Below are 15074 nucleotides of genomic sequence, written 5' to 3'. Positions count from 1 at the left end.
TGCCTCTCCTGGGATAAAGGGGTATAGACGACGTATGGATGAGTTAAAGAAGGGGTTCTCAATACAGAGCCTTGGAGATCCTCCGCCCTGCAGGTTTTAGACGCCTTCCTGCTTTCACACCCCCTGAGTCACCTCTGAAAACGCTTTGGCTCAATCAGTGTTGCTGCGCAGTGAAGGAATGCTCTGACACATACATGTTGTGTGTGTTTCCATGCTGCAATCCAGAACTCTGTGCGTGTGTGTGCGTGTGTGTGTGTCCCGGTGCAGCCTGTACCTGTGCAACTCGAGGGGCGCATCCCTCCTCCCTCCTGCTGACGTCAGAGCAGATTCCGGAGCTGGAGGACGAGGAAGAGGAGGAGGAGGAGGAGGAGGAGGAGGAGCTGTCAAAGTTTGACTTTCCCTGCAGGAGAAAAAAAAAGTCTTCTTCTCAGCGAGGGGGCAAGAAGGCACTTTTTCAGCTCAGACTTAGCGGAATACCGCGTCTCCTTGGCATGGAATGACACACTGAGCGTCCAAACCCGCGATGGCAGCCCGTTTTCTCCGGTGGATGATCCTCAACTCGCTGTTCTGGTTCGGCTCGTGCGCGCTGGCGGAAAAGAAAGGTACGTTACGCACGGAGGCGCACGCGCCGGTGCCGCTCCGGCGTCGAGTCCCGACGAGCGCCGAGCAGGCTCCTTCATTTCCAGAAAGTCCCCAGGAAAAAAAGAAAAGAAAAGAAAAATCGTGAGGGGAAAGTTTTCTCACAGTCTGTCCGTGTGACCTGCTCCGAGCTCCCAGGAAACTTTCGCCCTATGTGTTTTTTACGGTGCGATTAAAGTGCGTAAAAGCGCATGTTTTTTTTTTTTTCTTCTAAAATGACGAGTTTGAAAATGTGCACCATGGTGATGATGATGATGATGATGCTGGGATGGGATGAGGATTGAGCAATATACAAGTTTTTTCCTTCAGTCAGAATACTTGCAGTTTCTCATGCTTTATGTATTTTTCATTTAAAGTGATCTCTTTATGTTGTGATTGTCTAACAACAGAAATCACTTCCTCCGTTCACGTCCTTTGTCTGACACACAATCTTCTGGAACATTGTACATTTTTACTTTCCTCTCTGTGGATTGTGGTCGTTACAAAAGTATATTTTCACATAAAAGAGAGCAAAACAAAGCCAAACAAAATATTAGTGCAGTGCAATACAATGCAGAGAGTGTGGAAAGTGTAAAGAACGGTGGGTTTTCTTCTCTTTTAGTCAGTTTATGTGATTTCTTTTGGCCCTGAAGTAAAGGTCGTGCAGACGGTATCTTTTTAAAGACATGGCAGTGTTTTGACTGCTGTCCCAGGATTTCTGATGAGCATTATCGTGTCTTTCTGCTTCAGTACATGCAATTGTTCACTTTTGACATAACTTTGTAGCACAAAATAATAATGTTGCATTGCAAAGATTGGGAGAGAGGGATGCAGCTTCTGGGCAGGAGGGGGCAGTCGTGAGCACCTGCAGCAACTAATCTGCAGTTTTCTGGCTGGTGGCTGTGTAGATCTTTGGCCATAGTTGCAGAACAGACTCGATGCCAAAGTGACTAATTTATATGAGATAATGCAATGAGAGGATGGGCTGTGGGTTGTTGATTAGCTTGCTAACGTAAGGTAGCATGATTCACAGATATTTTTGAGGTGATGTCATAAACATTCACTGATGGAAAAAAAACGTTGTACTCTTACAATAGATTCAAAGATGTCTCAATACACCATCTTGTGGTAGACATTGGTATTGCAAAACTTAGTATTTTTCTATCATATAACTATATCCCATGACTTTCTGCCACAATAGATAAATATCATCAGAATATTAAGCCCATTTGTAATTTCAGGTATTTTTGGAATGTTTTAAACAAAGTATATTATCCATGGTACGTGTAATTTAGTTTGTACATTATAGGAAAATAAATACAAATTGTTGCTATATTTACAGTTTTCTTGACTAGACAGACTGAGTCACCTTTGTTCTTGTGCAAATGTTAACTTCGTATTCAGTTTATTTAAGCTGCTTTTAGCTAAGTGATATAATTGATTGTAATTTTGTTTGTCTGTTTGGATTCTTTTAGGGTATTTTTAAGTTGTTCAAACAAAGACACATCTTATATTTCTCAGTATATAAAGATGAAAGGTAAATGTAAACATTAACATTTATAAATAAGTCGTTGAATTACATGTAACATTCTAGCTTGTGCACATTTCTGCACGTTGCTAAGCAACCAGAGCTATTTTTAGCCAGCTAATAACTTTGATTGTAAATTTTGAATTGAAGAGATTGCTCTGTAATTGTTTCGTGGTTTTATCACTTTCAAATGCTGATTTCTTGTTGATTTCGGAGGCTTTAAACGAAAAGCCATCACCTGACGTACCTTTAAATCCAAGGTGAGCGTTATTCTATGATTGCATCACACTGATCTGAGTGACTCAGGCCTCATAAAAGCCAGATGTCAGGAAAGAAAGTGACCACGAGTGTCCTTTTACTCCCTGATGGCTCAAGACTTCCTGATCTCGTGAATCATAATTATCTGCAATCGTTGCAGCATTGTTCCTCCCTCGCGGGAAGACTAACGGGAACGCCGAAAGCCAAGCGGCGCTCGCGTCGCCTCCATCTTTCCTGCGCGACCCATTCCCGGGTAACAGCGAGCGCCGCTTTTTGGGAGAACCATAACAAATCAAAAGTGTTTGTGGGACAAAAAAGACAGCGTCTCTAAATATTTCTAGGCTTCCAAACAAACTAGACAGTGCAGATTTCATGCAGCAGCAGGTCTCCCAGAGATTTTTATTAAGACCGGAGATTACTAATGAGCAGCTGTGATGATAGGTGAGGTATGAGGTATTATTTGGTTTAACCACTCTCCTTCTTTTTATAACCTCTCTTCAGATTTCCTTTCCCAGGGAAACATGAGCTCCACCATATGGCTTGACATTTTTACTTGTTGATGTTATTGTTGTTGTTGTTGTTTTTTTTAACTTTGCCCAGAGGCTGAGACAGATGTTTCAATGAGGTTCACATGATTTTCTTGTTCACAATGTCCGTCATAGTCCAATTTTATTTGAGACAAGATGTTATGTTCCTCTGTGTCAAAGTCCTTCGACTTTGAAAATAAAAGCTTGAATGCGACTATTGTTGCACATCAACCAACATGTGAATTAATTATTGTTACATGTTAAAGTAAAACTTAGGGGGGGAACCGCAATGTGTTCATTAAGTTCTGCCCGAGCTGAGCTATTAACTCCAAACAGAAAACCAGACATCGAAAACATCTTAGGTTTGAGTTATGTAACTTTTATGTGTCACTCTCCAACTGTTTTTTGTCCTTTAAATAAAATGAGTCTGGAGCAGCAAAACATATTTAACATTTAATATGAGGAAAACAAAGTCATTGTGTCGAATACAATTTTGCTAGACAATAAAGAAAACCAGACTTATGTTGGATTTAAGAAGCTTCATAATAATAATTATATTTTGTTAGCCACCTTAGCAGTTTATATGTAATTTTGTAGTTTTTTTTTTTATTATTTTATTTTTTAGTTAGGTTTTTCATATAGTAGTTTTTATCGTTTCACCTGTTTTCTTAGTCATTATTAGTTTTTTCCCCACATTTAATTTTTTCTAGTGGCATTAGATTGTAATTTTTAGTATATTTTGCTGCAGTATCTGTAGTTTTAGTTTTAGTGTTTTTGTGGGGGGGTTTTGGGAGACATTTTTTGTCATAGAAGTGTTTTTTTTCCATTTTACCCTTACTAGTGGGGGAAAAAACGTATTTGAACTTTTGTTAGCCATTATAGTGGATTCAACCACTTTAGAAATTTTAGCAGCATTTAGCATTTTTAGCTAATCTTATAGCTTTTGCAGTTTTAGCTGTTTTCTTAACCATCTACATCTACTTTTTTTTCCATTTCACCCTTTTTATTGATTTTGCCTCATTTAGCTTTTTGACTTTCCTGAACCATGATTATGGATTCAGCCATTTTTGTTTTGTTAATTATTTAAAAAAAATAATTGTACTTTTTTTTTTGTTCTAGCAGTTTTCTTGGTAATTGTTTTTTTTTTTTTTTAACCATTTGACTATTTGACTATTTTTAAGTTTTCATCTTCATTATAGTGCTTTTATTCACATATAAAAGCTTAAATATTGACTGAAATCATTGTTTTATTATTGGTGGCCTTCAAAAATGATTCACGTTCAGAAAGAAATCAAGATAAAAGTGTTTGAGAAATAAAACCCACCTCTAATCTGTTTGGATTAAATCTTCAGTCTCATCCTGCCTGGGAGTAGCAAGTTGTACAAATGTGTTTCCTTTTAGATTTTAAGTTGCATAATGAAACTGTTCCTGGAAGAAAAAAAGCCAGTGTTGCCAACTGGAAAAATATTTAAAAAAAAAATCCTGCCCAAACTTTAGAGGCAATGCAATTCTGAGATAATCACTGGGATTTAAAATGAATTCTACGACTTAAGACAGCGGATGACTTTATTAGTTCATAAAGGAGCGTGTAATCCTTTTGTTATTCAAAATCACTTAAGGAGAAGCCGTCTCTTCTTCACGCACGGTCGGCGGCGCCGTCTTAATTCACTCGTTTCTGTTTGACCTGTTTAAGAGTGTTTGTGTTGCCAGGAAGCTGGTGAACATCTGCTCACTGTTTACACGTGGCAGGAGCAGAAGATCTCAAAGAAAAGCCATAAATTTGATGATCATGAACGAAACACAAACATTTAATGGAAATTAGTCTGGTTTTTTTTTCTTTTTTTAACCAATGATGAAGATGACCTATTTTCTTTATGAAGTGAGTCGTCATCTGTTGTGTTGTGGTCGAACCTCTTAACTCGAGACCGAATGAAGACGAAGATCTTTAAATTGTTTCTTTTTTATTTTGTGTTGTTATTTTGTGTCTAATTTAAACAACACTCGTCATCTGCGGGAAGAGTGTGTCCAACATCATCGCCTGTCCAAATGAATGTCTGTACTCGCCATTGTTAATGTTTATAGTTTTTTGTGCTCTGCGCATGCGTGTGTGTGGTTTCATTACAAAAACACAACAGCACCCACTAGTGGCCCAACTTGAAAACTACATAATTTTCAGTGTTTGTGCCATTTCTGTGTAAATGGACATTGTTTTTAGAACTTTGTCAGTTTTGTCAACGGCGATGCATTGTCACTCGAAACACTGTGAAAACAGTGTCTGACAAGCTAAGTACATCTGAGTCCAGCATCATGTAGTGACTCACTTTAATGTCTAGTTTGTGTTCAGCCCACCAGCCAGAGAGGAAGAAGCAGCCGGTGATAAATGATGATGGATGACTGGATGCTAAAGTAACTTGAATGCAGCTCAACAACTTGTCTGGTTGAATTTAAAGAATGAAATCACATCTTTTACTCCCCCGGTCAGCCTGTCGTGGACTAAACATCACTGCGGTTGGAAGTGAATGTGAGATTTGATAATACACCTGGCAGCTAGTGTGGTCTCTCACAGGAAGGCGCCCCCCCCCCCCCCCCCATATGCCAGGGGTCCACCTGATTCTGTGCAAGTGTGACAAGATTCACTGAATAATAGAGAAGCCCTCCGTCGTGTGTGCCGGCACGCTGGCTTTATTAGCTGTCATCGTCTGTGGGGAGGCTGCAAATAATGCCCACAGCTTCACCCAGCAGCCAGCCACAAGTAATAACCAGGCTGATTTATTTCCCTGATGTAATGCTAAATGGTCGCAGGAATGAGTCCCGCGCTTCGTGCTCGGAGTTGTAGTTGAGAGGTGATTAGATTTTCCGCTGTAGGGAAAGTTTTAACCATATAATGCACCTGGTCTGACTGATCAAACTAATCACAGGCGCATGTCAAACAGCTCAAACCTTAATCCGCACTTCAAGGCTTCGCAGCGTGTTTTGGCCATATGTTGACTAGATTACGTCAATAGGATTTTCTTTTTTCTTTTTTCTTTTTTTTAATTACTAACCTGGGACTCTAGGTTGTTTTCTGAATGAGATTGAAAGATAATCCTTATAACAGAGGTCAGTCTGCATCGGTGCCTTCAAATTCACTTGCACACCTGCAAAAGTTGAGCGAGATCCTGATGAGATTTCAGCACCGGCAGTGAATCCTGACATCCCGAGTAAGTGCTTTTCCCCGAGCGTGGAGTGGGAATCTAATGAGCTAACCTCCCTCATCAGTCCAACCCACCCTCCCCCCATCACATTCAGATAAACATGCCTTTTCTTTTCATTAAAGCCCACTCTCCTGGACTGGAAGTGAAACGAACGCTGCGATCCAGTGTAACCCTAGAACCAGGAGTCTGCCTTTTCGGGGTGCAAAGTGGTCATGGTTCTACAACAACAGTCGCCACCGCCGGTCCTCTGATGACCCTAACAGACGTACATCTGCTGCAGGCATTGTTGGGAATGAGCGATGGGAGTCTGGTTCCTGGTCGCCGTTTCTGCTTGCTTTTGATAAACTGAATCTTCAGAGAGCGACGCTGACGAGGTGCCAGACTTTGGTTTCTCTCGGAGACAATGGCGCCTCTGTTGAGGGCAGGTTATCGGCGAGAAGAAACCGAGCTGCGCTCCGCCGGGGAGACGCAACCCAAGGCGAGACGCATATGTCATCGACCGAGAGACCCCAGAAGTGAAGCAGCTTTTGTTCTCCTCCTCACTTTTAACTGTACATACATTTCTTAGGACAGTCAAACGTTTGTGTGGCACAAAATGAAAAAAAAAAAAGTTAATTACTTGTCTGAGCTCACTTCAACCACAAGCACTAAACCGTTTATGAATTGTTGTTTAATGGGTATACGATACTATGTAAACCAGATTTTATTGTTTAATAACAGTAGCTGCTTGTATACATTCCGTGATGAATTAGTGAGTCGACGTGTGGTTACTCATTGAACGCATGTGCGTCCCTTTCTGGTTGCAACAAAGTCATTTATGGCCTTTCCATGATTCGCTGATCATGTGTGGAAGTGTCCAATGGAAAGACACGTGGGAATCTGGCCTGGAAAAAAAAAAAAAGGAAAATGTCTTGGTGCTATCTGCCCTCTCATCAGGTGCTGTGTTAAAAGAGAAACGAGGCCACGGCTGAGGGAGGAAGGGAGCGAGAGAAATGTCAGCTTTTTATATAATAGATAGAAATAATTATTTAGAGCAAGCCAGGGGATCATGAAAAATCTTACCGTGTTTCTATATTTGTATCCTTCTGTGCCATCTGTTTTCTGACAGTAAAGGGACTTCTGTAGTAACTACAGTTTAGGTTTAAGCACACGTTTTTTTTTTCCCCCTTCCCAAATTAATGCCAGAATTGAGGACTATTTTCAGGACGGTATTTAAGTAGGGAAGGTTCACCTAAATCAGACTGTCCCCAAAGATCAGGAACGTCTTGTCTGGTCTCGTGCGCATCCCCAATTCAAAAAACTTTGAGAGGATCTCTATAATGTCAAGTTAATGGGACCTCATAGACGTTTTAATAATTTCAAAACGGGGATTTCAAACATTTGATAATTTTCTGCCAATGGGGTAACCATTCAAAGTATAAAAATCACAAAGGATTTTTTTGCATTAAAGATATCTGCTGTCGAGACTTGAGATTTGAACAATGAAGTCATTTATCCTACAGTTACTTTTGTGCCAACTTATCAGCATTAGTGTGTAAGCAATACTGTGCAAGAGTTCAGCAGAGTAGTTAGTCAAACCACAAATGGATTGTTTTTGGACGTTTAAAACGTGTTAAAATTAGCATAATGTTGAAAATTTTACTTTTTCTTTAAAAACAGAGAAATCGTACCTGTTATACAAAAGGAAGCCGTTGGAGTTGTTGCCATGCTATTATTTTACTTGTCCAGCCTACTTAATAATGACCAAGTTTAAGTGATTCAAACTAATTCATAGGCGAATGATGAAGATTAAAACCTGAAATTTGATGACCTTTATTTTCTTCTCTCTGATGGTAGCCACACAAGGCAGTGCTGCAGCACAGGGAATGAAGTTTAATTAAATGAGAAGAGAGTGGAAGAACAAGCAGCGTTATTACCATCGCCATTGTCAGTGTGCAGGATTAGAGCGGTAAGAAGCAGCCAGGTATTATACATGCATGAGAAGCTTTCACTGAGGCCCAGATTCAATATCCACACGGTCCAAACCGCTACCTCGGGCCAGAGAAGCCAGCAGTCAGAGGCTTCACCGGTCCAAGAACTCGGAAGTAGAATAACAGGCATCGCCCAGGCATTAAAGGCAGATTCTGGGGGAACAGGACAAGAACCGTCATTCACTGGTTTCTAACAAGTCTGGAAGTGTTTGAGAACTGGAGACAAATTACCGTGGCTTCATTTAGGCCTCAGTTACACAATGATTTCAAGCCAAAACGTAAACCTTTTGTTGCGCTTTGGGTGCCTGGTTGCACAACAAGCGGTTCTCTGAGCCACTGAAAAGTTTTGAAAATGGCTCCCAAGGTAGATCTTTTTGATAATGCACCAACTCTGTCTCCATGGGAATGTAGGGAAGCAGCTCGTCTCTGTGTAATTTGGGGAAAACACAACTTTTTGAGAAAAAAAAACAAAAACAGGGGAAAAAAGCTTTTTTTTTAAAAACAAACAAACAAAACAAATACACTCCGACTCCATCTCTGTAAACAAGGAAGACAACTTTTTTGAAAATGCTGTCATTGTATATGTACACCATGGCTGTAGTAAATAGTTCTTCTGCCTATATGGTTTCATTACACACACACAAAAAAACCCCAAAAAACAGCAGCCACTAGTGGCCCAACATGAAATCTACATCGTTTTAGCTTTTTGGTCATTTCATGTAAACTGACATCGTAATAAAAAAAAAAAGTGATGCGTTTTCACTTGAAACATTGTGTGAACGGAGCCTTTGTCAGCAGTTTTGAGTCTGTTTGTCTCACTATGTATCAGCTCTTTTTATGAGTGGCGGTTATGGTCTGTAAGAACAATGTGGTTTAGCATAATCTTACTGAAATAAATAAAAAGCTTCCCTGAAACATGGACCATATCTTGCTCCAGCACCTGAAAATATAGTTCAGCAGCATCTGAAAGTTTTTTAAATGGTTTAAAAATTGTCTCCAGATGAATAATGTTTTAATGCCGCAATATTCTCAGTTCCCAGATGCCATATTTCGTCTTTGTCATGGTTTAAAATTAGTTCCACATCGTTGTTTCTCTCAACGTCCCATCTTCCCGTGCTTCTTCAGGTTGTGTCTAGTTTTCTTTTGGTGTCATTGAGCGAACGCTGCAAACTTCTAGAATATTGCAATTGGAGTAGCCTGGGAGAATGCTGGGCTTTGCATATCCCCTTGACTCCTTTCAGCTTTTTGAAACGTTAGCCTGAACTGCGGGTTGACTTCACAGTGAGGTTGTTCCCGCTCCACCAATGCCCGTGTGCATGCAACTCCTTCCAGGTAGTCTGAATCAATGGTGTATGATTTCTGTCGAAAATAAAGTTGCTATTCCAGCTTTGGCAGCAACAGAACTGCACACCTCCCTGCAGAGAAGTCAGGAACCCGGAGGCGCTCGTGAGGGGAGGTGGGGGTGCATTTTCTAAATAATGCGTGAACCGAGACGAACGTCTGGAAAACCTCAGCTATGTGACGGACAGTCATTTAAAGCAACAATAAAAAGAAAATCTTGGATGGTTTTGCAAGCCTCTTACCAGTTAATTTGTGCTTTCAGATTATTGAGCGTGCATTAAATCTGCTGACTCCACAGCTTTGAGGCTAAAGTGTGAAAGTGGGCACGGAACGCGTTTTCTTCAGTTTGCATTGAAGTCGAGGCTCTCGCACATTTTGTGGCCAGCTCTCGAAGATAGTTTGCAGACTTTGAAAGTTTTAGCCTGACAAGCAAATAGCCGGCTGTATTTGTATTCAGTAGCACGCTGTAAGGATCTTCATGTCAAATGCAAATGAATGAAACGTCGATGAGACAGACAGGGGTGGTGCGTGGATCAGAAGATCGGCTTTAGCGAAGAAAAACAGGATATGTCTGGCTACACAAACAAACCATCAGAAAGACGGTTTCGAGATCTTTTGACTGGGGATTTCGTGCCCTCGCTTACGTGTTGATCAAAGAGGCCTGGGTTAGGTTTTTGTTTCAGCTGCCCCTGCTTCTTTTTAGCATTCAAACTGCAGACAAACGCCTTCCCAGCCAATATCCTGCGTAGCTCCTGTTGGCGTGTCCGCTCCTCTGTGACCCGCAGGTCAGCCCGAGGAGCACTTCTTCAAACGGCGCTCACCCCACAAAAAGGAATCCCCTGCGCGGAGGAGAACAATAGCCTTGGCGAAAAACACGTCTTGATCCCACAATATTTCAGAGTGAAAAAGCATTGTTTGATGGGTGGTGGCTGACCTTCTTCCACTAAAGCATTTAGCCTCTTCCTGTGTGGTCTGTGTATCTATTACACTAAATGTGCACATTCAAAGCTGGGACTCGAGACTTCGAGACATCATGGTTTATTTTCTGTGCGTTTATTCCTCCATTTGTCACAAACTATTCAGGTAGATATCCAGGATGTCTCAGTGATAATCCCTGGTGTGAAGAAGGAGGGGGGGGGACTTTCCTGCTCCAACATCCTGAGTATCAGGAACCAACTTCATACTAAAGCACCAGGCATTTTCCCTGAGTTAGCATTGGCTCTGGTGTGGTCTCTTTCCGTAATCCTTGTATTTTCCACCTACAATGATTTATCGCTGTTCTGCTTGATTTCGTTTGACATGTGCGGACAGCAAACATCAAATCTTTATTGTCTCCGCTCAGTTTATAGAAAACACTTCAAGCATTCAAAGGAATCCTGAACAGACTTGTCAAGTCACCAAAATGTCATCACTCAGCGACCTATGAAAACTGTGTTTTCTTTGCAAGTGTTATTAAGGCATTACACGCTTCATTGCTGGGGTGTGGTGGGGTATCCGTCAGAGCCAACATGCACCATGTGACCTCCCTGCATCTACTGAAAAAGAAGCAGTGATGAGTGTTAACTAGTCAAACAGAAGGGGTTTTTTTTTACTCGCTGCAGATTGTCACACAGTAAAAAGTCAATAGGTGCCCTTGGAAGAATTGATTTTCTCGTCAGTGGATTTGCCTCACTGCAGCTCAAGTATTTGATGATGTTTAGTTGGTATTAAAGCTTGTGGTGTGTGAATATCGAGATCTTTTGAACTCTCAAATACCTTTCATGACTTTCATTAGGTTCAGGAAACTGAAATGCATTTCGAGAATTATGGCTGTAAAACGGTAAATTGGCAAAGAAGTGTTCCTGTCTCTGTTTTTAACACATATAATTTCCTAATTATTGCACTGTGTTTTTGGCTGTAATGACAAAATATATGATATACTGGTTATTTATTTATTTTTTTCTATGACTGGATAATCATGTTGTAAAAATACTGGGGATAATAATTGGGTGCAAATCTCTAAGTCTCTGCTTTCTGGTGGTTAGTTAATTTTCTATATCAGAGATGCCAAACACATTTTAGTTCAGGAGTCACATGCAGCCCAATGTCATCTTGAGTTGGTCAGACCGGGAAAATAGTGCTACAATGACCTTTTAAATGTAAACTTTTAAAGATATTGTTTGTTGTGGTGCGGAGTATACAGGATGAAAATATCTATATTTTTACAAAAAAAACCTAATCATTTCTACTGAAAATGCATACAAGTTCAACATAAACCCAATTTTAATGAAACCTTTCGGTGCTCGACACAGTGAAACATCCCACAAATAACTTTTCCTATGGCTGTGGCATTATCCATACATTTACAAACTTACCCTGACAGCATGGCTTATGTTTGACATCCCCGCTCTAGATATTCTCAAGGGTCTCTGACTTGTTTTGGGACACATGCCACATCCTGTCATCTCAAAATAGTTGAATCAGGCCATTGGACTTGGTCAAGTGTCCAAGAAGATGTTTTGGCAACTATCCAAGTGGCTTCATCGGTCACTAACCTAGCTGGTTCAGTTGACGGGATTCAACTGATGTATATGCATTCTACTTTATTGAATGAGAACGTATAATATAGTAATTAAAAATGTATACCTTTTGGATGTTCTGTCGATTCCTTACAGCTACTTACAATTCCAAAGAAAAGAAGGTTGGATGCAAAAAGTCTAAGGTTGGGAGTCTGCAAGACCTTGATCAGTACATATAAGGTGAAATCATTCATCTTTAAGGAGTTTAAGGAGTTCTTGTAGCTTCATGTCGGTGCATGTGTCTGAAAAAAAAAAGATTCTTTATCTTGCATTTGAGCCACGTTCTGGATGTCGTCCAACAAAGTGAATGATTGATGAAGTGTTCAGCACCTCTATGGTACAATAACAACAAAGATGGTTGCATTACAGATTGTGGTGTTTGGTTCAGGAATTTCTGTAGAAAAAAATTGGAAAACGTCAGCTTGGATTTGACATCTTTGTTAACATTCACTTATTCTAATGCCATGATCACAGAAGAAGAATACACAGTACTCTTCAGTAATACACATAAACCATAAATCAGTCACTTTGAACCATGATACTATAATTGGTCCTATTTTATAATTTCCTGTTTTTGAGTCGGTGAGAATTGACGAGCTTGCCAATGTCTGGCTTCACTGACATATTTTGGCAAATCAGAATCTCTCACAGTCAAACCATGGGGCCTCAGGGGGGAAAAAAACAGTTGTAGCCATACAAAGTGTTTTACACAAAAGATTTTCCCATAAAGTCAATGAAAACCTGCAGACTTGCAGAATCGACTGATCACATGTCATGTTCTGGCTTTTGCAAGTCGAGACGACGTCATGCCATTGTTGTAGAGTTGAAACAATTTTTGAACTATGCGTGCTTGTTGTGGTGAGCTGCACTTGTGCAAGACTCTCCCACAGCAAAGGTTCAAGCTTCAAATGAGCTGATGTACTCGGTGGGTTTGTGGCTGGTTTCCAAGTCAGATAATGAGAGATCATGAATGAATGAGAAAAAAAACCATAAAGACGTGGAAAAGTGAGCGAGACAAATCTGAATGTAGAAAGCCAGAGTCTCCAAAGAAAAGGTTCTTTGTTGTCTTCTTTGACACAGGCTTATCTGTCTTCCTTGACCTTAGCTTGCCATGTAGACATGACTTTACAACCCTGTGTCAACAGAAAGCAGAAAGACTTCCCTGTTGGCTGCAAGTTACAAGGAAGCGAGGGCAACTGAATCCCTTCAGCTGCTTTTAAATCGGGGCAATCATCCATTTGACATGGAAGGTATTAGAAGACAAACAATTAACGCCTTGAAATAGAAACAAAATTCAAAGATCTGAGAGTTTGTATCCATGCGGAGCAGAGAAACTCCGGAATTGGAAAGTTCAATGAGGCTGATGCGTCATTATGTTTGAGGGCAATTAGTCACAAACCTCATGGAGTTATATAAAACGTGAATAATTATCACAGTTTATAAACCCAGTAAGCTTTATGGGAGCGCTGTGCCAAAAGCTCCTGAGACCTTTTCCTCAACACAGCAGATCTCAGTTCATAGGGAGAGTCACTGGGTGGACAGTAATGGACCAGTATGTTGGAGGCAGCCAGCAAACCAATGCACTGGCTTTACCACCAGCAGAGTGGCACTGCTGCAGAAGTTAAAATAGTGGTTAATGTTTGATTATGTCATTGTGGACATGCCCGAAGGTTTCTCCTTAAAAGCTACTCCATCAACAACTTGTGTCCTTGTGGACATAAGCACTTCTTTTGAAGACCAAAGCTGTTGTCTGAATTATGACGGCAGTGATGGTCGCGCTGCTGGCAGCAGATTGTGGCAGGGTGTGTTTGAGAACAAAGAAGAAGACATCAGCTCCTCTCCTGCATTTGTTCCAGTATTTTACACGACAAGCATGGCCTCCCAGGGATTTTGTCAGCATCGTTTAAAAAAAAAAAAAAAAAAGTCATTTTGGACGTTTACAGACAAGCTGACAGCAATGCTCATAATTTTATACTGACAGTGTGGCTCGGGCGCAGGGGTGATCTGCGATTTGTTTAACTCCCGCGGCACTAAAGCATAATAGGCTCCACACCCCTTTGTGTCGTACCTTTTTTTTTTCTAATTGCCTTGTAAGCTTCAACAGCACTTGTGTTTTACTTGGGCTGAGAATTAATTTCCTGGTGGGACTTTGAGCGGAACATCTTCATTACTGCATGTTTTCATAATTTAAGCCAGAGGCTTGTAAAAAAAAAAAAAATGTATTGCTGCGGCGTTTCCTTCCATAAAACTACTGGAGTTGACCCGGTTATAGCGAGTTTCGTCCACTACGCTATTAGGGAGGGCCACATATTTTAAACATGTACCTCTGAACTGCAACATTTTACAGCTTTGTGGTACTTAAAGCTCCGGTGATCAATATCCAGTGCTCTTCTTTCATTTCTATAACAAAACTAAGGCAGTCTGCTGGCTGTGGTGCAGAGCGGGGAGGGTGGAAATGATCGGGAGTGCCTGGCTGGACCGGTGCCAGGAGGTAAGGATTAGCTCCCAGGACCTGCGGTGTAGCTGCTACATAAACAACCTCTTTCTAAGGTGATTAGGTGGCCCGTCTGAAAATTCCTAATATGAATCTACTTACTTGGTTTTTAATCTGAGTATTGTTGGGATAAACTGGCACCGAGACGATTTAGAGCATATTGAAAACACTGAAACCTAATTGGGTTTCTAGGTCAAAGGGATATGTCAACATCTAAATTAAATTCCATCCAAATAACAGCATGTTCAGTTTAAAGGTTGTTTGATTTGAAAGAACTTAAAATAATAACCCAAGAGAAGCCTGGCTGTTCAGTGGTTTAGCACTGGCAGGGCACAACAAAAGGATCTGGGTTAAATTCTAGGCTTGGACTTCGCATGTTCCATGTACAGTATGTCCTCCACCTCGTTACCTAAATCCAATGACATGCTTATTAGGGTTAGTTGGCGACTCCCACATGTCTGTATATGTTGCTTTGTCTGTGTGTTTCCAAAGTGACTGGCACCCTGTCCTGATGTAGCCTGCCTTTCACGGCTCCCAGTGTTGGCCTGGTATTGGCTTACACCCTAGAGGCTACTTCTGAGAAGAA

The 15074-nt window shown here is 40.9% G+C and overlaps 1 protein-coding gene across 1 annotated transcript in view; it reads left to right on the top strand.

Moving 5' to 3' along the window:
- Nucleotides 1–445: 445 nt before the first annotated feature.
- Nucleotides 446–15074, top strand: part of egfra (epidermal growth factor receptor a (erythroblastic leukemia viral (v-erb-b) oncogene homolog, avian)) — a 54703-nt gene continuing 40074 nt past the window's right edge. The window contains exon 1 of the mRNA XM_080503357.1: nucleotides 446–602. Coding sequence (XP_080359483.1) covers nucleotides 524–602 — 79 coding nt within the window. The 5' untranslated portion in view covers nucleotides 446–523. The remainder of the gene's footprint in view (nucleotides 603–15074) is intronic.

Source organism: Blennius ocellaris (genome assembly GCF_963422515.1).
Source record: "Blennius ocellaris genome assembly, chromosome: 10".
NCBI classification, from domain to species: Eukaryota; Metazoa; Chordata; class Actinopteri; order Blenniiformes; family Blenniidae; genus Blennius; species Blennius ocellaris.
Note: the sequence above shows the minus strand (reverse complement) of the source record. Positions and strands in the feature narration are given on the sequence as shown.